Source organism: Neofelis nebulosa, chromosome 2 (genome assembly GCF_028018385.1).
Source record: "Neofelis nebulosa isolate mNeoNeb1 chromosome 2, mNeoNeb1.pri, whole genome shotgun sequence".
In the NCBI taxonomy this organism is placed as follows: domain Eukaryota; kingdom Metazoa; phylum Chordata; class Mammalia; order Carnivora; family Felidae; genus Neofelis; species Neofelis nebulosa.
Genome location: NC_080783.1, coordinates 124338187 through 124360359, shown reverse-complemented (window position 1 = coordinate 124360359; position 22173 = coordinate 124338187). Strand labels below are relative to the sequence as shown.

The window sequence follows — 22173 nt, the reverse complement described above, 5'->3', positions numbered from 1 at the left end:
ACAAACTTACTTTCAAGAAGGCAAGTCTGATTATATCAACTCCACAAGCCCTATCCTGCTTAAAATTCTTCAGGGGCTCCTAGTTGCTCTCAGTGAAAGCACTTAAACCCTTTAACAAGACTTCCCAGGCACTGCTTAAATAGGACCCTGGCTCAGGGCACCTGGGTGGCTCAGTCTGTTATGTGTCTGACTCTTGATCTCGGCTCAGGTCATGATCTCATGGTTCGTGAGTGTAAGCCCCATGTTGGGCTCTGTGCTGACAACGTGGAACCTGTTGGGATTCCCTCTCTCTCCCATTCTCTCTACCCCTCCCCTGCTTGCACATGCACATACGCCCTCTCTCAAAATAAATAAACAAACATCAAAAAAAGAAAAAGGACTCTGGCTCGTTTCTCCAGCTTAGTATTTTACTACTCCAACCTACGCTCTGCTCCAAATGAACTTCTATACATATTCCCTTTCATTTTCAGACTTCTCTATATTTTATTCTCTTTTCACTCTCTCTTTGCCTGGTCCACCGTCATCACGTTTTTATGAGTGAAAGAGATCGCTTCACCAACCAATGAACTTAGGTGTTAGATCCTGTCCCATGTGTTCCTACTCTTTTCTGTGTTGATCCCGATCAGAGCACTCATCAGTCTCATATAGAGTCTAAGTGCTTGTGAAGGCAGGGACTGTGTTTGATTTTTTCACTTCTATAACTCCAGTGCCTGGCACACAGTACACATTTTTCAAATACATTTAAATGACTAAATCTCAACTCAAAAAGGAAGAAAAAAAGGAATTCATTTGCAAACTTTTTCAATTTTCTAATTTAATAGAAATAACCAAAACAATGTGGCTTTCAAACAAGGCTTTAAACTAATCTAATACAACTTCTACAACACATTCCAGAGCATTATAACAAGAAATATTTACAGGCAGCTAATGTATTAAATAACCATGAAAAAGAAAATCTTGCTTTTAATACACACCAGCAAAAAACACAGGAACGGAACAATTAGAAACTGCAACCTTGTTTTAAAAAATTAAATATGATTATTTAGAGAATACAATACCACAGAAACAGCACTTTTTCTTTAAGAATCATTGAAGGGTAGTTAGTTATGTGCAAAAATAATAGTAGTTATAGTAGTAGTAATAATAATAATAATGAGGGGAGGAGACCAGTTGAAATACTGGAAGCAAGGAACTAGTAAGGCTGTGATTTTAACCCTTTCGTGTGTATGTCTACATAGAAAATTAACAGGCTTTCAGATTGCACATACCGTTTTTATAGGCTTATATACATGTTTCACTGTGATTTAAAACATAGTAAATGCCTACATTTTTCAGACCAGGAGCAGACAAGCACTTCCTTCTTAAGACTGGAAATTAGGCCACACCTGAAAGGGCATATTGCAGTGGCACTTACAAAATCATCTCAGTGCCTTCCCACATACGAATTTGGTGAACTTAAAAGAACAGCATTTTTAACTTTAAAGATTACTTGCTAGAAAAGGGCCAAACTTAATTTTGTACATTTTGTAGTATGATCGTGACAAATATATCCAAATTGACTGTTTTTGAAGATAACTTTCTCAGCTACAATAAAAAATATATAAAAGACCACGGAGGCAAACACAAGGAACTAAGATGAAAGATATGCTTTACATGCATTTTGGCCCAAGTAAAAGAAACCATTATATCCAAGAGTACATGTTGAAATCTGAAATGTCTATGTAAACTGTGGCATATAAATTTTTTTTTCTTAAAAAAGTACCTTCAATTTTTTTTTTACTCAAATACCTACTTTTAAAAAAATATGCAACTTTCCCCAATTTTTAAAATAAAATGCCACAATATATTGTCGTAAGCTCCAGCATACATTTAAATTTCTTACTTTTTAAAAGATAGACTGGGTGATATGCATACAAACTTTCCTATAAAATCACCATCCGGGAGAGGACTATGACATGCCTATCAGGCAACAGACTTAAAGCAGTGTTATTGCTTTATCGAGGAGGAGAGAACTGAGAGAAAAAGAAAAAGAAAGCATCAAGGTTCAGTTCAAGATTAAACTGATACACTTTGAAAACCTTGGATCATCTTCAGCAGATTATTAATACAGACGGTATGAATTAAGAATTTGATTGTTTTGATTAGGAGAGTTGGGGTGGGTGGATTTTATAAAACTACTCACCGATCCAATGCGGAGTATGCAAACAAGCAGTGCTGACTTCAACAAGAAATGAGATTTTTATACTTCCTGTGTTTTATATGAGGGGGGATGGGTAAGGGACTTAAAAGGCCAAGGGAGAGAGGGCCACAGCATCTACTCCCATTGTGGATACTAAGAGATTATTGGATAAAGATAGTAGGCCAAAATCCAAGGGCACAGTCAGAAGACCTAAATCTACTGGCTTATTAACACTAATCACTAATAATTACATGGCAGGATACCTGCTGAGGTAATTGATAAATCTACAATTTGCACACTATAAACCTTTTGCTTCTATTTAAAAGCATCATTTCTTTGGATTAACTAAAAACCTCAAAAAGTGTTACAACAAAAAGAATTAACTGACTTTAATATTATTTAAAATTCTCTTATATAAGACATAGAAATCAGAAAGTACCTTGTTGATTCCAAAAAGAATAATTTCAACAGGGGATCCAATACCTTATCATCTCTGTGGTAATGATCTGTGGTAATATAGAGCATGACCTACAACTTAACCATACTTTGGAACACGTACATGTTTCACCTTGCAAAACAATTCCTTTACTCAGTGAATCAGCTGAGCCAAATGCTAGGAAAAAAATAAAATAAATAAAAAATAATGCAAATTTAGGCCAGCAGAACAGACTGAGGAACACTTTATTCTTAGTGTTCTGATGGGAGACGGGAACTCAGGTATTGCAAAACTTTGCAATCTTTTTTAAGGAAACATTTAACATCTCCAAATCTAAAGTACTGTTTTTTAACAAAGAATAACAAATGCAAAGAGTATCAAAACAAACTGCCTTCAGGAACTGCTATTCAATGTTTACTTTTTTGAGACATAAATTAATAGAAAAACATGTAAGATATCTGAATGTCAATGTAAGTTTTTATACTTTTTAACAGTTATATTAGTGGCTGAACAAATTAGGTAGGAACACAGAGATCAACGTACAAGAAAAAAATTTCAGTGAAATCTAAACTGAACACCTTCATTTAAACGGTGGTTTGCTGATAGTTATTTACTTCATAGTAAATCCTCAGTATATGAATTGCCTTCCATTAACAGAAATGGAGCCTATTAAATGCTGACAATACAGTGGCTTTTTAAAAACCAATCTTAAAAAAAACAAAAAACAAAAATTCCACGTAACATGAAAAACTTCAAAGGGAACACGTTATCTTTTAAGGCCCCAAATATCAAGAAATAAATATTTAAACTTTAGTTTCTCCTCCATTGGTAGAACCTATATAAAAGACTTATCTAAGAATCATGAAAAAGATTCATCTGAAGAGCAAGTATAAAATACTAGAAATCAATGGATGGACAAAAGGAAGTTATACTGCTACTCATCACTTTCCAAAACTGTGCCCTTAGATACGTCTCCTGATAAACTGAAATCATAAATGCTGTGGGAAAGAGGGAAATGCACATAAATAAAGCATTTTTAAACAATTCTCCCTTATAAGACAATTCTTCTTAAGAACCTGAAATTTGAGTAAAATGATAAAACAGTTCGGTGTAGGTTCTAAAGCTTAACTTCTAACAAAACTGAAAGAGAAGCTAAAAGGAAGCCACAGAATGAAGTAAAGCAACAGCAGTATTATTAAATCAATACTGCTTAAATACACCATCAGAAGGCCTGAATAATATCCATGTTTACCCCCAACATTTGTTAAGAAAAGAAAAACAACCCAAAGGAATTTGTATAATAATTTCTTTAGAGCACTTTATTTGATTCAATATGCACTAAAAAATATTTACCTCTTAGACAGTTATGTCAAATAATTTTTACTGAGTAGTCTACTGTCTGAACTGCATAAGCTGAATTTTTAAAAAGGCAAATGATTTGCCACAAATCTGCTGACGTCTGAAAAATATCTAATGGCAAGTCTTCTATTTTGGTCACTTTATATTCTAAGGTGTCCATACAAAAGTAGGACTAACTTTTTTAATCCAACAAAAGAGAAGCCCATACACAGTCTAGAACACACATCTTGGATCTGAGCATCACAAATGAAGAGAAGAAAAACAAAACCGAGCCAAGGTGGTTTATCTGCCTCGGGTGCTGAACGCAGGGTAGTAAAGGTGGGTTTACTCCAGTAACCATTCAAGTGGGGATTGGCTCATTTTCAGGATTTACTTACAGGCCTCTTCTAAGTCCGTTAAGCCCCCAGTCCATGCAAATGTCCCACTTGGTGGACAGATGAGTAATCTAACCCCACCGGGTTTATTTCAATAGTTTGATATTTAATAATAAGCTGCTTCTGAAGATTTTCTGAGAAGTCTGTTCTCTATTAAAATAAGATAGAACCTCAAAATATGAATGTGAACATTAGAAATAGACAGCATATATTACAAATCCATTCTTGATAGGAACATTAGTAAGAATACACATTAGCTTAAAAAACAGGCTCAGCAAATGTTGCTGATCTGCCAGAAGTTTTAGTTCACTATTTACAAATAAGACAAAGTGAAATACAGAAAATTTTACACATTTGGTAGTTGACAGATTACTGTTTGCCAATAGTGGTCTATCAGAAAACTGATACGAAGGAAGACTGGGTAAGAGCCAGTTGTCACCTTCTCAAGCAAATTTAAATGAAAACTACATTAATTTTGAAACAAACATTCCACCTTTGATGGGAGTAACTGTACGATCGGATGATCCGACTGGGAAGTGCAATTCTGTGGAAGGGTTTTTCGGGAAATGACTACCACGTGATCAGCCACTGAAAAGTTACCATATTTATTTCAGCAGACCATTAAAACTGATTAAATGATGATCGATGATGTTTCCTAGACTCTAAGTATAAATAGAAAATAAAACTGCCGTTGAGTTCTTTAAACCAATATAAAAACTAAGGCCCAACAGCATCAAAGTGAGAACAAATATAATGGCATGATTCAATGCACATCTGCACTGACATCAAAGTGGAATCTGAGTAACTTTGATTTTAATTAGAAAACAAACCAGTATGTACGTGTGTGGAAGGGGAGCATGAAAGCTGTTTTTAATAACTGTATGCTCTTGTCCAAACAGACACGAGCAACAGGACCATCAAGTATTTACTTGTACACCCAGTATCCTGCACCAATCAATAGCACATGATGACCAGTATCTACCATTCTAAAGAACCACCCTCTTTCGTAACAAATCTTCAAATCACTTTGCTTTTCCTTTTTGTTTTTCTTTTGAAATTGCAAATAGAGTTGTCTCCCCCCTTTCTTGACAAGAAGTGATTTCTGTCCATTACTTCAATCTAATACTGTGTAAGAGCTATCAGCTTCTTCAAGGAGGTGCCCACTGTAGGCAGGATATTCCAGCAACACTTAAATAAAAGGGTTTTTTCTTTTTTTTTTTTTTTTTTCCTTAAAACAATTAGTTAAGTTCATGTCATTTTACTTTATATGTACTGGTCTCTCATCTGACTTTAGGCGTTTTCTGCGGGGCTGTATAAAGTCTTCATCAGAGTCCTCAGTTACCTCACCATCATCCTCTTCCTGCTCAAACTCTGGCAAAGGTGCGAAGGTCCTGTCTGAGTAGATCTCTGTGAGTTTATCTTCAAAGTACAATGCAACTGCTTTCCCTGCCTGAGCTACTTCTGAATCAGCCTGCAAGCAAAAGATAGGAATATTCACCTATTGGTAATGCATATTCCTTCACCAAGTTTGCATGGTCTGAAAAGCTTACCTTCAAATTAATCTCTTGTGTTTCTGCATAAACTTGAACAACTTTCATCATCTAAAAAGGATACCAGAGTCAAAAAAAAAAAAGGGAAATTATAATCCTTTCTAAAGTTATAAAACTGCATAGGATTGGCGACGAAAGTCAGCCATACTAGGGGGAACAAATTGCTATAACCAGATTAAGTGCTTTCTAAAATACTACAGAACATGGAACCGCTTTCTTTACAAAGTTCTGGTGCTAAAGCTACTGTGAAACCGTAAAAACTGTCTCAAATTCAGAATTAATAAAGTCAATCTGAAATGGACCTGGACCAAATACATCAATGTAATTAAAACCAAAAAACAAGTAACATAAGAAATGTTGCTTTTTAAAAACTGTCAAACCATCAACAAACCACCTATCAGAATTCTATCTATATGGCAATTTGTTAATCATAAATTATTTAACTATTACTAAAGCAGATAAAATGTATCTTCTTCCTCGAAAGGGTTGCCTACAATTCCCGGAAGCAATTTACTTGAAAATAATCTAGCTGATTAGAAAGTAAGACACAAAACTTAGGACTGTATTAAACTTCAAGTAAGGTGTTACTATACTCTCTGTGGTATATTGCTATACTATACTTTTGACCTATAGGGTTTTTTTTTTTTTTTTTTTTACAAATTTTAAAAAGGTCACCTAGATATTTCCAGAGGCAGCTATGAGTATACTTTAACTGATTCAAGTACTTTTAGTAATAGTCATATGGCACCCAAATTTCATCAGCAATAAAGAAGATACTCTATAATCTTTTGAAAGATTTTGTAGATTCTTATCCAATTCCATTTTTTTCTCCTAGAATTATGAAAATCTTCCTTAACAATAAGAGACCTGATTTTTCCCAAAGAAAACAAAACAGTTTCTTTGAAAGAGTCACATATCACAGTTTTTCTCAAGGACAATTCATCTGTTTCTTCAAAAGAATGTATGACCAAAGTTAATGAAAGTCATATTGCTGAGATCAGAAAACTCAACATCATATACTCTGGGCTACTATTCAAGATGAGCCACCAGAGATGAGTTTATGATTTTAGGGTTCTACATCTAATAGATTAACATTATTAACCTACATTAATAATAAAATCAGAGGAACCAGTACAAATGCCCATCCTAAATGTACCCCAAATATAGGCTGTTTATAATCATTTCCCATAAAATACACTTAACTATAAGTATATATTCCTTTCTATACTTGTATATCTCAATTCTCAACTTGTTCAAAAAGGAATATCCACTAATATTCTTAACTTATCTAATTATACACAGTAAACTTTCTTCTTTGGAGCTGTGGATGCAACCAAATTTTACTTCTGATTGCAGCAGAAAAAAATTTTTTGAATCAAATTAGAAAAATCTCTTCCCAGGAAAAATAAAATAAAACAACCCCCCACCCTCCACCCCCCCCAAAAAACCTAATAATCCAAGACTTTATAGTTTGGAAGCTAACATACTTCATTAAACCTTTCACAGTTCTTGAAGATCAAACGGACATCAGCCACAAAGTCATCTGGGTTTTGGTAGTGTTGGGAATGTTTTTTCTGAAGCTTCTTTTTCACGGTGGATAAATCCATTGGTTTCTTTATAATTTTATAGTAGTTTGGTATCTAAACAAACAAATAAATAAGGATAGATGAGGATTCTCCAAAAATGCCAAACAGTTTTATTTAAAAATGCATAGCCTATTGATTTTAGGGGAAAAATATGTTAATTATTGAGCCAGCTGCTTGCAAATTTTGGGTACAGTGAATGTACTTTTACATCTTTTGCCCCAATCATATATCATAAAAATCAAATCATATTCAGAATATGTGGCAGTCTTAATGGTTAGTGAAGGCCCCAAAGCTCTATCTTTAGTAAGGAGATTTGGAAAGAAAGCAATCAGTAAGGGTAGCCAACAAGTCCTATTAAGGACACATCTGGCTCATCAGAATTTTAGGACACCTGAAGAGGTTTTTTTTGTTTGTTTCTTATTTTTTTTTAAATAGGAAAGAAAATTAAAAAGATTACAAAATATATTATTATTATTAAACATCTTTGAGAGGCTATAACTTTATCACAAAGAACTCTGAACATAAAACAAGAGAAGGAGAAAAACTGTAAATAACACAATAAAAATTTTATTAACCCTTTAGTGATCATGCCAGGGAGAGTTCTGGCCCTAACTTTTTGCCAAAACTTTGTATCCTTGGGAAACAAGTGAATTTGGAGAAGCTGTTTAAAACAGTTCATGAAAAGAAGTGTTTGAAAGTTATTTTCTACAGTAACGTTCCTGAACTTGAAGATAAACGTCCTAGTATCAGATGAATACAATTTGCACAAAATATCTTCCTTGTGTCTAGGTCTTTGGTGCCTTAAAATTCATTTCTTAAAAATTTTTTTTTCAACGTTTTTTTTTTTTTATTTATGTTTATTTTTTGGGACAGAGAGAGACAGAGCATGAATGGGGGAGGGTCAGAGAGAGAGGGAGACACAGAATCGGAAACAGGCACCAGGCTCCGAGCCATCAGCCCAGAGCCCGACGCGGGGCTCGAACTCACGGACCGCGAGATCGTGACCTGGCTGAAGTCGGATGCTTAACCAACTGCGCCACCCAGGCACCCCTTAAAATTCATTTCTGAGGGGCACCTGACTGGCTCAGTTGGTTACGTGTCCCACTTTGGCTCAGGTCATGATCTCACAGTTCCTGAACTGGAGCCCCGTGTGCGGCTCTGTGCTGACAGCTCAGAGCCTGGAGCCTGCTTTGGATTCTGTGTCTCCCTCTGCCCCTCCCTCAAAAATAAATTTAAAAACCCTAAAAAAAATTTTTTTAAATAATAAATTCATTTCTGAGCCTACCCAGTTAACAAGTCTAGTATTTAATATTCTATAACAGACCTGGTATTCAATAATATCTTAATTCAACTGATGGTAAGCAAATAAAATGTGTGTAGCATATTCTCATTCCATTTGTGAAGCACTGACCACCCCAGATATTCCTTTAGAGCTTTTATTCCTTACAGTCTCCTTTAAGATAAAGAGCACTGACTTGCAAAATTTCCAGTCTTCCTAATCTTGACTGTTCATAAAAGAGGGCTTATCGTCAAAAGATAAGAGCCACTGTGAAAGATTCAATTTTATAGTTTTATTCAAACTAATATACAGAGGCTATTTTCTCCCCAAGGTACAGAGCCTAGAATCACAGAACTGGAGTTTTAGAAATTTAGTCCAATATTCCCACTGTATGTTTAAAAAAGTAGAGGCAAGGGTGGTTCAGTCAGTTAAGCATCTGACTCTGGCTCAGGTCATGATCTCACAGTTCTTGGGTTCAAGTCCCACATCAGGCTCTGCACTGACCGCTCAGAGCATGGAGCCTGTTTCAGATTCTGTGTCTCCCTCTCCCTCTCTCTCTCTCTGTCCTTCCCCCTGCTTGTGCTCGCTCTCTAAAAAATTAAAAAAAAAAAAAAAAAAAAAAAAGGTTGAGGCAGAAAATTATGTAATTTCCCCCCAAGTTTGATGACAGAACTGGGAGAAGTCTTCTGACACTTGATCTAAGATTCTTTCCATCATACCTATATCCCTTTACGTCCATCTTAAAAGTAAAAGAGGACACGGAAATTAAATTCATTAAGTTTTCACGACAGCACACAGAAATTTTAATAAATAAAGTGCAATTTTAACAAGTCTCATATCCATTTAGTGCTAATAAATTTTCATACTGGGGTGCCTGGGTGGCTCGGTCAGTTGAGCGAACGACTAGATTTTAGCTCGGTCTGTGATTGCAGGGTCGTGGGATTGAACTCCATGTCAGGCTCTGCACTGAGCATGGAGCCTGCTTAAGATTCACTCTCTCTCCCTCTGCCCCTCTCTCCCACTTGTGCTCCCTCGCTCTCTCAAAATTTCAGGTTAGTACTTACAACATTATCAGGTACTTGCTAAAATCATTCTATAAAGGTATCATATATGTCCTTGGAACATCCAAATGGGGTAAGAAATAATATTAGAAAACTTGAACCTTGGAAGTGTTGAGGAAATTATTCAAGAAGCCTGAGACAAGAAGTTTTAGGGCCAGAGCCCTCATTCTTAATTCTTACACTGGGCTTCTTCACCAAGGATTTCCTAAAGTAAACGACTCACCGAAGCAGGAACTGGCTCCTGGAATTCAATACTTAATTCATGGCAATAGAGGTAAAGCAGAAGACGTTCACATTTCTGGCCCCAAAAAAGAAAGGAAAACTCATGAAATAGTTTTTCCCCTAATAAGATAGATATTCTTGAGTAAAAGAACTTTATCACTACAAAGTATTATTACAATAAGCTGAACACATATGCCTCCTACCTATTGACTTATCTAACTAAATACACATAACTGAAGCAAACTGTCTTGTTTCCAATTTAGTTTTGAAACTGTCTTCATCTGTTCTACTTTAAATGAATTTATCGAAGATACAGTGGTTTTGCTCTTAGATGAAGACTAAGGTAATTTATTACTACTGACTATACAAATGCAAAGGAGTCATAAAAGCAACATACAATATTTTGTACAAAATTTTATAGATTACCTAGGTAATCTGGAGGTTCACAGCCACATTAACTACAGAATCCCTAATAATATAGCCAACTTATTTGACACTTACCCTTTGGTCCACAGGACTTAACCCTTGTGCAGTTTTCCCCTTCTTACTATGTTGCAAATTATCACAATCATATTCAACTTCTGGTTTCCCAATATCTCTGCAAAATGTGCATATCCAGTCCCCACTAAAGAGGGAAACAGGCAATTAGTTCATGTAATTTTAACAAAACCCACTCTAGAGAGAAACCAGTTCTCCAGAGTTAAGTCTCCAGCTTGTTTTCTTTCCTTTCTGGTTTTTGAGGGGAAGAGAGGCTCTCTATTCTTATCAGACCTCATAAAGGGAAGTGGTATGATAAAAGCTTCCCAAAACGTTCCCCAGTCTTTCTTTAACTAATTACTTTCTAGAAAGCTTTATAAAACTGGTATCCCTGCATGTCAAACGGGACCTCTTCCTAGCACAAAGCTGATGATCAGTACCTGTAGCATAAGACTGTCAACCCCAGTATTACCTCACAATGACCCCAACTCATGAATAAGGAAAGAATACAGTTTACGGAATTCCTGGGGTATCCAATACTGTTTTGGCATGTAATAAATATGCCAAAAATAAAATTCTTCTTCTTCATGGCCAGTCAAAAGCCATGAATACACATACAACTCTCTAAGTGCAAGCACACATAGGTATATGTACCCCTTACCTTTTAAAACCTGCTCAGTCTATAGTTTGTTTACATCAGGATTTCCATCAAACCATAAATTCCAAAAGGATTCACTCCCAATAATTCTCCCCTTCTCTCCCCAACCATAAATAAATTTTAAGTCTAGAGATTGTACTGGTCTGTGCCAACAGTTCCAATTCTTTCCAAAGCATCAGCCTTTGAGAGAAAGCATCCAGTGGCAAAATTCTAACATTCCGGTAGATGTTACTACTCAAAGGGAAGAAAAATATAAAATGACTTAATTATAACACCAAAATGCCAATGCTTTCCTTTTATAAAAGAGCAAAGTAAAAGAAGGCCCTTATTACATCTCTGGCAAATGACTATACCTCCTAAGACTTAGGTAAGAATTAAGATTCTTTAGAAAAATATTCTGGCACTGTTTATACATATCCACCACTTTTCTAATCCAAAGGTTGAAATTTTCAAAACAGGTAGTATTTATTCAACTAAAATCATTGCTTCTAAGGAATCTGAGAGGAAATGTGAATGTTGTATCTACAGGCAGAAAAAAAGCTGAGCTTTCTCAAGAACATTATTGTCACTTAAAAGGAAATCTGGGGGTAAAGGTTTGGGAAGGGAGAAAGCGGTCTCAAATCAGCTGGAGACAAAAATGGCTTGAGCACAACTTGTTAAATGGAAGGGATGAAAAAGAGCTCTTCGAATCCCCACTCTACCACTTAAGAAATGAAACTAATCCATGAAAATCTGTGAACCTTGCAAGCTAAATTAGTTCACTACAGAATTAAGACCAGTCCACAAATTTTGTAACCCAACCCAGCACGTTTGTCCCACTGTGTTAGCTAGTAACAACAGCCTGCCTTGAATGCTCACCAATGAATGTTTTAATGCTTGAAACCAGATATAGAGCTGCCAGGGGGTCAAAGAGTATGAGGACAATGCTCATATTTCCCCCAATCTTTATTTATCTTCATCCCAAGTTCTTCTCTTCTAAATAAGGAATTCAGTAACTCTCCATTCCAAAGTTCATGACTGGAAGACATTCCAGCTAAATGACAGAAGGAAAAGTCTGAGAAATCTGCACATAATGCTTTGGGCTGGCACTACCAACTACCTGCTTCTGTGGTCAAGAGGAAGATAGAACTAAAAAACTCAAGGTGTTGAAGGTGTTGTTACAAAGTACTTGTTTTTTCTTTCAAATGCCTTTTGAGAGCTTTCAAACATTAGAAAAGGAAGTTCTGGGTAAAGATCCAATAGAGCTGCCTCTAACTAAATAGTATTCTTAAATGAAATTATTGTAGACCCTGTTAAGACTGATTCCAATAGATAAAAAAATTCAGCTTCAACAGGAAATCAACTAACTTCTCCAACATCCCAGACCCCTACCTCTCATAATTTAGAGTTTTATCTACTTCGCTTATGCCAAGTACAAACTGAAGGCCAGGAAACAGTCTATTTTTTATCACACTATTTACATCTTGGACATTTTACCATTCAGCTGTTAGTTTCTCTAGAAGGTAATACCAAAGGAGTAACAGGCCCCCTGTTTTACAGAAATACTGTGCATTGCTTAGGAAGCCCATCTGCATGAAGAACTTTCTGGTTTTTAGCTTTCAGCTTATATAAACAAGAACAAAAAAAAGTCAAGTATTTCACTGGTACCTTGGAAAGCTAAGAAGTGTTGGAACATGACAAGTTAGATGAAAGACCTTTGGACATTTTTCACAGCACAAGAGATCCCCTCCATTTTGGCAGACAGCACACCAGTCTTCATTTGGGTCATCGTCTTTGCTGTTGCCATCTCCTCCAATCCTTGCCGACCTGTGTACGAGGCTTCGAATCGGGGACTTTCCATTAACAAGGCTGCTGAGCCCTGACTGTTTGCAGCTTTCATTTGTATCTGCAGGTTCAGTTTTCACATGGTTTTCCAGGCTTGCTAATGCATCCAACTCACTCTCTAGATGCAGGTTGGTTGAGAGAGGTGGTGTCAAGCTACTCTCGGGACTGCTCAACTAAAACAAAACAAGGACAAATTCTTGAAGAATCTTTTTTTTTTCTTTTTTTGTAAGTTGGCTTCATGTCCAGCGTGGAGTCCAACATGGGGCTTGAACTCATGACCGTGAGATCAAGACTGGAGGCTCAACTGAATAAGCCACCCAGGCGCCCCTCTTGAAGAATCATTTAATCCTTATTGTATGCAGTATGTGCATGTAACTTAAAAGTCATGGCAATACACATACATATACACTGACATAATTTAAAATGAATTTGGAAATGGCATTATGACATAAAAGAATGAAAATAACCCCAAATTATTTAGGCATGTTAATTTATGATTTTATAGAATACTCTCTAATATTGGTTCACATGGATAATAAGAAAATTAAGCTGCTAAGCACATTCACTGGAAAGAGAGCACAGGATTATACTTTTCCTACAAAGAGCTGACTTTGATACCCTATTTTCACATAAGACTCTGTTGCATATCTTCCAAGAAATGTTAGTCTGCCTACTTATCATTTTACTAAAGTTGGAAGATTCTGATAATTGTAAAAGAAATCTTTCACCACCCTTTTGCACCCGGTTTTCTGGGGGAATTTTCCAAGCCAGGTATTGGATGAAGGCCAACTTTAAATCCCTTTGCTCTCTAAATATACAAATACTGTGTTAAATAAATATGCTAATCCTCCTACTTGAAATTTCTATATGCCAACTGTGTAGAAAATGACACTTAAGCCTGGGCAGGAAGAAAAAGCCAAGACCAATATTTGGGCGCGTGTATGTTTGCGAGGTGGCCTTCCTTCATTCTATATTATACATTTAAAAAAATGTTCTATCTGAAAAACTCTACACTAGCTAATAAATTCATAAACGAAAAGCAATCTTCCCATCACAAAACTCTTTGATCATTAAACTTCTTTCACGTCAGCAGTCTTAATCCTGAGCTGACAGATCCAGGAAAACAGTCAAGGATCTTTTGTGGCCTGAGACTCAGTGTGACTACTGAGATGATTATTAATAAAGTCAGAACAATACAGAACCCGATTTAGAATCATGGCAAAAATACTAACCAATTACATACTAAAAGATCATTTCAAATGAGTCCTTAATACAATTAAATCTTTTGTGACACGTCTTAGCAGACACTGCGATTAAAAACTTGGGTTACAAGCATAAATATTCAAAACTAAACAACATGCAGAGTCTAAAATGCAGAGATGGAAGAACGCGTGCAGTGGCCTCCTTAGATCCCTGACGGACCCCAATGGGAGCTTACCATGCATGCACTCCTCCTGCCATCCTCTGTCTTTTCCTGTTTCACAGCTCCTGAAAAGCTACATATTTCATCTTCAGTCCCAGGTTCCTGCTTGACCTTTACTTGATCAGACTTGAAGCTAAGACTTGTCTTCTCTGCAGTTCTTCCTGATGACCCACAGCTAATAAAAAACAAAAAATGTCACCTATGTTTGATTGTATAATGTATATAAAACCAATTCTATGAAAAGTAATGCTCATTAAAGTGAAAATGATAGACAATGTATTTCTAGAAGATAAGGATACTCATAATGCAAGTAAGAGAAGTATGATATAAGCTTAGCCTCAAATTCTTTAAATACATAGATCAAACTATGAAAAGACCCTAAAAATGAATTTTATGGTGTGAGACACTTATGCTAAATCATTTAAGAAGTCTAGTAAATAACAATTTTCCCAGGCTAGTTAATATGGAATATCAGTGATTGCTTTTCTTTATAAAAGCAGTTTTGGGGCACCTGGTTGGCTGAGTCGGTTGAGCATCTGACTTTAGCTCAGGTCACAGTTTGTAAGTTCAAGCCCTACATCAGGCTGTCAGTACAGAGCCCACTTCGGATCCTCCGTCCTCCTCTCTCTCTGCCCCTCCCCTGCTCACGCTCTCTCAAAAATAAATAAAACATTAAAAAATAATAATAAAAGCATTTTCAATTCTTCTCTGCCCCCAAACATCTGTAGAAAACAGCATTAATAACAGTGGTTCATAAAGCCTCCTCAAAGGAAACTCTATTTTAGCTTTTGAGGGCAGGAAATTGGGAGAAGGGTTTAACAAGTAGTCAACAACCCAGAATACCCTTTTTTGAATCAACAAAATGATAGGCTAAGAGGACAGGTATACAACTAATCGGTTCTATCTAAACCACAAAGTAAAACCACTGGCAAGAGAAGTGAGAAGAAACTGATAAGACCGTACTGCTACTGAGAATGAACACCTTTTTCAATCTGTACTTTCCTCTAAAAGTACTGATTATTTAAAGTGTAATTAAAAAGTCAAGCAAGTATTTTAATAGCACCCGTCTTCAGAATGTGCGTGCACGTGCGCGCGCACACACACACACACACACACACACACACACACACCCCCAAATAAGATAAACCTTCAGGGGTACCTGGGTGGCTCTGTTGGTTAAGTGGCCAACTCTTGGTTTAGGCTCAGGTCATGATCTCACAGATTCCTGAGTTAGAGCCCCATGGAGGCCCTCCCTCCCTGTCTGCCCCTCCCCCACTTGTGCTATCTCTCTCTCTCAAAATAAAAAAATGTTTTAAAAAGTTTATTTAAAAAGTAATTCATGTATCTTAAGTCTTTCTTACATTGCACTAAATTATTCAAACTAAAAATCAGTCAACATTTATTCTATTTTATGTTAACACACTCCACACATCAGCCCCATTTCTTAAACCTGTCCACCAAAAAGGCATAAGAAACAATTTAAGTAGCAATGAGTGCCCCTAATGCCCAGAAGACTGTCTCCAAACACTATTTCCTTATTAATACAACCAAGATTTCTTAAAGATATGGTGATCAGTAGGCCTGAGGCAGGAAATCTATAAGATGAACCTGGAACATCATTTCGTAACAAGAGTAAGGAAGTTTTCAAAGACTACTGGGGTTATACCAAAGGACTAAGGAGCCAAACAGCCAAACAGGGAATAATTTAACCCAATAAAAATAACATCTATAATAGTTTAGAACATATAAAATGTTTAAATTTATGAGTTCATAAAGGCAATGATAAAAAAATCTCATTGGTCACTGTTGGAAGGTGCTGGGAACCAAGTCATTATTAGGACAGAAAAATTTCCTTTACAGAAATATATTACACCAGTAAACAAAAAGAAAGAACACATTAATTAAAATATCATTATTTTCAACCAGTAAAAAAAAAAAAAAAAGCTAGGCAATGATCATTAATGGGCTGCTGTCACAGAATCAACGAAACATCACGTGCCCTGACGGAAGTACTCGACACCACCAATGAAGTATTCTTCCTACCCAACCTTCCCCCAAATCAAACCTAAATCTGATCAAATCTCATCAAAATTATTAAAACAGAGGGGAAAAAACAGCAAGTAGTGTATTTAAATGACAAGGTGGGGAAAACTGTTTTGAGAAACAATATGTTTCTTCAACATACAATCTGATTTTGACCTCAACGTATCTGCGGATGGCAATGTACATACGGCTTATTTTAATGCAATTTAAAGAAACCATTTATTAAAAAGGGATGAGAAAAATTGGGAAATCTGTAACTCGATCTCTACTGATGTTAAAGAATTAGCTAATAAATTTTTCTTAGGTGCAACAATTGTTCTGTGGTTATAAATTTTTTAAATTCTTCAAATGATATACATTGAAACAGTCCAAGTAAAATGATAAGATGTCTGAGGTTTGTTTCAAAATAATTCAGAGTAGGGGGAAATGTATGGGAGTACAGAAGAAATAAAAATGATCATAACTTGGTAACTGGTGAAGCTGAGTGATAAGCATAGGATTTCGACGTAATATTCTTCTTATTAAAATACATGTTTAAAATTTTTCTTAATAAAAAAGGGGGAAAAAACCCCACTAACAATGTTAAAACTCACCTGCCTCGACTGCCAGTACTAGAGGTACTAGGGGGTCTCACAGGTGTGTGAGAATTGGATAAACCTGGAAAATAATACATAAAATGATTATCAATGCAGGGAAGAATATTCAGAATTCTACCTACTAGTTACAGACTTAAAGATTACTATGATGCAATTTAGCAATTCTTAGAAATCAGGCCTAGCCTTAACCTCAAAATCAGGGATGGCATGTGTAACCCTTGGCATGTTTCAACCAATTTCTGTCAGCTGAGCCCAGACATGATTCTCAGAATTCCCCTCAGAGCAAGTCTATCCAATCAATGAAAACTACCACATCAAGAGAAAGCTATTTACCATCCAACTCCAAGTCATCTGGTAAATATCTTTCTTAGATTCCTGATAGTTACTCCTTCTTTATAAGTCCTGGAATAATTATATTACACCTTAAAAATTCTACCACTCAGAAATTGTATTAATGATGCATCTTATGAAAAACTCACATTTAAACTTGAACTATCTTTACTCCAGAAATAATGAGGTGGTCTGTTTCTATTTCAGTAAGAAATAAGTAATGTTTAATTTAAACCAAGAAGATATACTCTGTAACCACTTCTGCACTGTCAATCCATTTAGATTTGCTTTAATTATTCATTCCTTCATGACAAACAGGGTTAATAAAACAACTGGGATTTTGGAAGAGATCTGTACCCTCATAGACTTGATTAGTCACAACGTGAACAGTTTCCAATAAATTTAAGTTTTTATTTTAAAATTGCAATTTGAAAATTCATTTGCCTTTCCTCAATCCTTGTTTTGTTTTTTAATTTCCATTTTTCATTATCTTACAAGTTTTAAATTGAGGATGAAACCAAAGAACTCTCCAACTGACCATCTGTATCATAAAATATAAGACATGGCAAGTAACTGCATCTACAAATCCAGCAGAGGACGTGAATACAGTTCTGAACAGTGTATGTTACAGGTATATACTACTTTAGTTGAAAACTACCAACAGAATTTGAAGAAAAATAAGTACAGCAATCAGGGAAAAAAAAATGATATGATACTATGATGGTTAGTTTTATGTCAACTTGGCTAGAATATAACTACCCAGTTGTTTGACCAAACACCAGTCTAGATGTTGCTGTAAAGGTGTTTTTAGATGTGATTAACATTTTAATCAGTAGATTCTGTCTCGGCAAATCAACCTCCACAATTTGGATGGGTCTCATCCTATCACTGGAAGAACTAAGAGAAAAGACTAGGGTACCCAGAGGAAGAAGGAATTTTGCCTCCAAACCCTAGACTGTAACATCAACTCTCCCTTGGGTCTCCAGCCTGCCAACCTGCCCAATGGCTTGCCAGTCCTTACAGTCATGTGAGCCAATTCCTAAAAATCTCCCTCTACATACACACACACACACACACACACACACACACACACACACACCTCTTATTGGTTCTGTTTTCCTGGAAAATCCTAATACATACACAGCTGACCCTTAAAACAATGTGAGAGTTATAGGCATTGACACCGCCCCCCCACCCAGTGCAGTTAAAAATTGCATATTAACTTTTGACTCCCTAAAAACTTAACTACTAATAGCCTACTGTTGACCAGAAGCCTTACCAATAACATAAACAGTCAACACGTATTTTGCATGTTACATATATTACATTCTGTTTTCTTACAATAAAGTAAGCTAGGGAAAAGATGTTATCAAGAAAATCATAAGGGGGGGGCGCCTGGGTGGCTCAGTCGGTTAAGTGTCTGACTCAGGTCATGATCTCACGGTTCATGGGTTCGAGCCCCATGTTGGGCTCTGTGCTGACAGCTCAGAGCCTGGAGCCTGCTTCGGATTCTGTGTTCCCTCTCTCTCTGTTCCTCCCCTGCTCTCACTCTCTCTCTCTCTCTCAAAAATAAATAAAGATTTAAAAAGAAAATCATAAGGAAGAGAAAATACATTTATAGTACTGCATTCACTGAAAAAACTCCGCATATTAAGTGGATCCGTGCAGTTCAAACCTGTTTTCAAAGGTCAACTATAATGACAGATAGCTTTTTACAGTGTTAAAGAAATGAGGCAGGGCCTCTGATGGCTTACCTGATGATCCTGGAGACAGGGCAGAAGGTCCTGGGGAGGGATTCATGGTGCTTGTAGGCTGCGGGGGTAGGTGACTGCCTGAGATGTATCTACTTAGTAGATTATCTAAACTACTTGAACCAGCATCTTCCAACTAAAGAAAAAGAATGAAATGAGAAATTTGCTTTGATGAAAGCAGAGGAGAAACTATTAATTTCATTAGTATAATCCTTTATGTTCACAATTTACTAACAGATTATTGTATCAAATTTGGCGTAATTGTTGTTTCCTTGTTGCTTCTCCTGAGGACCCACAATGGTTTAAAGTTTGTGTGAACAAAGCTATAATTAGTATTATTCAACAAGTACCGGGCAGCTCAAGAGAGAACACAATAATCTACTAAATATGTTCTACTATGAAAATAGCTCTGATCATCTGACTCTTCTGCCTTTTCTCAAAGTTGACAAAGAACTCTATCAGTATTCTTGTCCCGTCTTCCTCTCTTTATTTCAACATTCATAGTCCTGCTGGAATCACTCACCTGAATAGAAATTTAATCAAGTCAATACCTAATTTTAAAGCTTTAAAAATATTTTAGACTCAAAAGAAAACCCTTAGCCTGGGGCATAAAGCCCCTTATTACACCAAAAAAGGGGGCAGTCCACAGGAGAACTGAGCCCTTTTCTCACTCAGACAAGACAGCAGGTTAAAGCCAGATGACTGGACAACTTACACATCAATTTCCTCTCTTTAAAACCTCCCAACTATACTGAAGAACTGTGATGACAAAATAGAAATTATTTACCTAAGAAACAGTAAATACTATTTAACTATGAAAACTACCTTAAGAAAAACTGTATACTGTGCCATAAGAGGTGGTCAAGCTATTCTTAAATAACTGCCAATCTTCTTGCTTTTTTGGTCTACTTGTGCCCACACTTGCCCCTTTTAATCTCTCCCACTGGAGGCAAGATACCTTTTATGCAAATGTTCAGAAAACTGAACACATACATTTACTTCTTGCTCTCCTTCCCTCTCAAAATTGTACTGATTTTCACGGTGACAGGAAAGGATGTCAACAACATAGAAACTTTGAAGAAAATTATAGAAATAAAACAAAGTAGAATTGGATTGACAGAAAAACCAAATAAGCATTTCCCAACATATCACAGGCAAGGGAGGATTCCTTAAAAGTACACGCCTTTCTCGCTAAAGGCGAGAAACATAAAGGGTGATCGCAAGCAGAGGGCTCACTGGGGGGGCCACTAGGGGTATTAGGAGTTGTAACTGCCCAGTGGTCACGGCTGCTGGCCAAGGATTCACTTGTAAGCCATACCTGCAGGAGAATATTTAGCTGCAACTAGCTAAGTGGAGTATTTTGGACGAGGGGGGAGCTCCTAATATGGGCCACAGATGGAAAGTGAACAATGTCACACCTGAACTTAATGGAGGGGGTGGGGGGATGATTCAAAACAGATATGAAAGTATCAGGTTACCTATAACCTTTACTCCCACTCCTTCTATACTCACCCACCTGTAATTTATACTTCTGGCAAGACAGGCCTAAGGCTAGAAGAGTGGACAGATTAGGAAGAGGCAAACTGGAAGTACATAAAATGGCCTCTATGACGTCACTACAGCCCCCAACAGGGAAATGCTAGTTGAAGCATTCACCCCCAGGTTTCAGGCGACATGCATTAATAAAGTTGTAAGTATGGAAAAACATTAATTCATTTATTCATTAAATCAATGGTTTTTGAGTATCCTTGAATAACTGCATAGAACATGTGCTATATAAATAACTTCCATGAATTAAAAGGGAAAAGACAGGAGGCGCCTGGGTGGCTCAGTTGGTTAGGCGACTGACTTCGGCTCAGGTCATGATCTCACAGTTCGTGAGTTCGAGCCCCAAGTCGGGCTGTGTGCTGACAGCTCAGAGCCCCGAGCCTGCTTTGGATTCTGTGTCTCCCTCTCTCTCTGCCCCTCCCCCGCTCAAGCTCTGTCTCTTCCTCTCTCTCACAAAAATAAACATTAAAAAGAAATTTTTTAATAAAAGAAATTTAAAAAAAAAGGAAAAAGGCAATTCAAAGAAGAAATACAAATTATCAGTGAACCACAACTAAGCACACAAATAAAAGAAACATAAATGAAATCAACAGTGCCTTTTTACCTATCAGATTGGTAAAAATGGGAAGAAAAGATGGATTCATTTAGTCAGTGCTAGCAGCACAGTACAGAAATGGATAGTCAGTAACATTTAAGTTTACATATGAATATCAGAAATACAGTTTTCCCAAGACTTCATAATATCCAATATAGTTCCCAGATAGTTACTAAGTACACCAAATATGAAAAATTCTCAAGAATTTAATAAATCATGAGATTATACCATTAATTATATGCTATTCTAAACAGAATCTAATATTCATTTATGTACTCAAAAAGTATTCAGGTTCATCATGTATTATCACCTCAAAGTCTAAATTACAAATATGCACTATCAATATGCTGGAGATGGACAGCAGAGCAAAATAAAATATAATTCAGGTTGAAAGAATTCTATTTAGATCAACTTCTACTCCATACTGAATGGCTATCATGACTACTATTAACATATATCCACAAATTACTTTGAATTCACTGCTGATTTACACTGCACAGTTATCTACTTCCCGTGTAGTCTCCCCTAGGTTTCTTCTTACTATACCATGGAAACTACAGGATAGGAGAGAAAGTAAGAGATAATAAGCTCCCTTCAAGAGATGACAGGTTTCCTTTTTCTTTCTACACTTGGTTCATATGGTTACCTACTTCTTATTTGTGTTTTTGTGGTAACCACCTCTAATTACTTTTAAAAGTAGGCGACAAGGACACCTGGGTAGCTCAGACAGTTAAGCGTCTGACTCTTGATTTTGGGTCAGGTCATGATCTCATGGTTTGTGAGATGGGCCCCACATCAGGCTTTGTGCTCACAGTGCACAGCCTCCTTGGGATTCTCTCTCTCTTCTCTCTCTGACCCTATTCCCACGTGTGCACACATGCT

The 22173-nt window shown here is 36.5% G+C and overlaps 1 protein-coding gene across 4 annotated transcripts in view; it reads right to left on the bottom strand.

Moving 5' to 3' along the window:
• Nucleotides 1-794: 794 nt before the first annotated feature.
• TRIM33 (tripartite motif containing 33) overlaps nucleotides 795-22173 on the bottom strand; it is a 133992-nt gene continuing 112613 nt past the window's right edge. The window contains exons 12-20 of one of the 4 annotated variants that reach the window (XM_058716134.1): nucleotides 19152-19284; nucleotides 17065-17128; nucleotides 14444-14603; nucleotides 12829-13178; nucleotides 10548-10671; nucleotides 10048-10122; nucleotides 7386-7538; nucleotides 5899-5949; nucleotides 795-5819 (exon numbers count right to left, since the gene is read on the bottom strand). In XM_058716134.1, the coding sequence (XP_058572117.1) occupies nucleotides 5607-5819; nucleotides 5899-5949; nucleotides 7386-7538; nucleotides 10048-10122; nucleotides 10548-10671; nucleotides 12829-13178; nucleotides 14444-14603; nucleotides 17065-17128; nucleotides 19152-19284 (1323 nt within the window). In that variant the 3' untranslated portion in view covers nucleotides 795-5606. Of the gene's footprint in view, nucleotides 5820-5898; nucleotides 5950-7385; nucleotides 7539-10047; nucleotides 10123-10547; nucleotides 10672-12039; nucleotides 12215-12828; nucleotides 13179-14443; nucleotides 14604-17064; nucleotides 17129-19151; nucleotides 19285-22173 lie in introns of those variants that run through there. The other 3 variants (XM_058716136.1, XM_058716135.1, XR_009257808.1) reach the window with 3 other exon arrangements.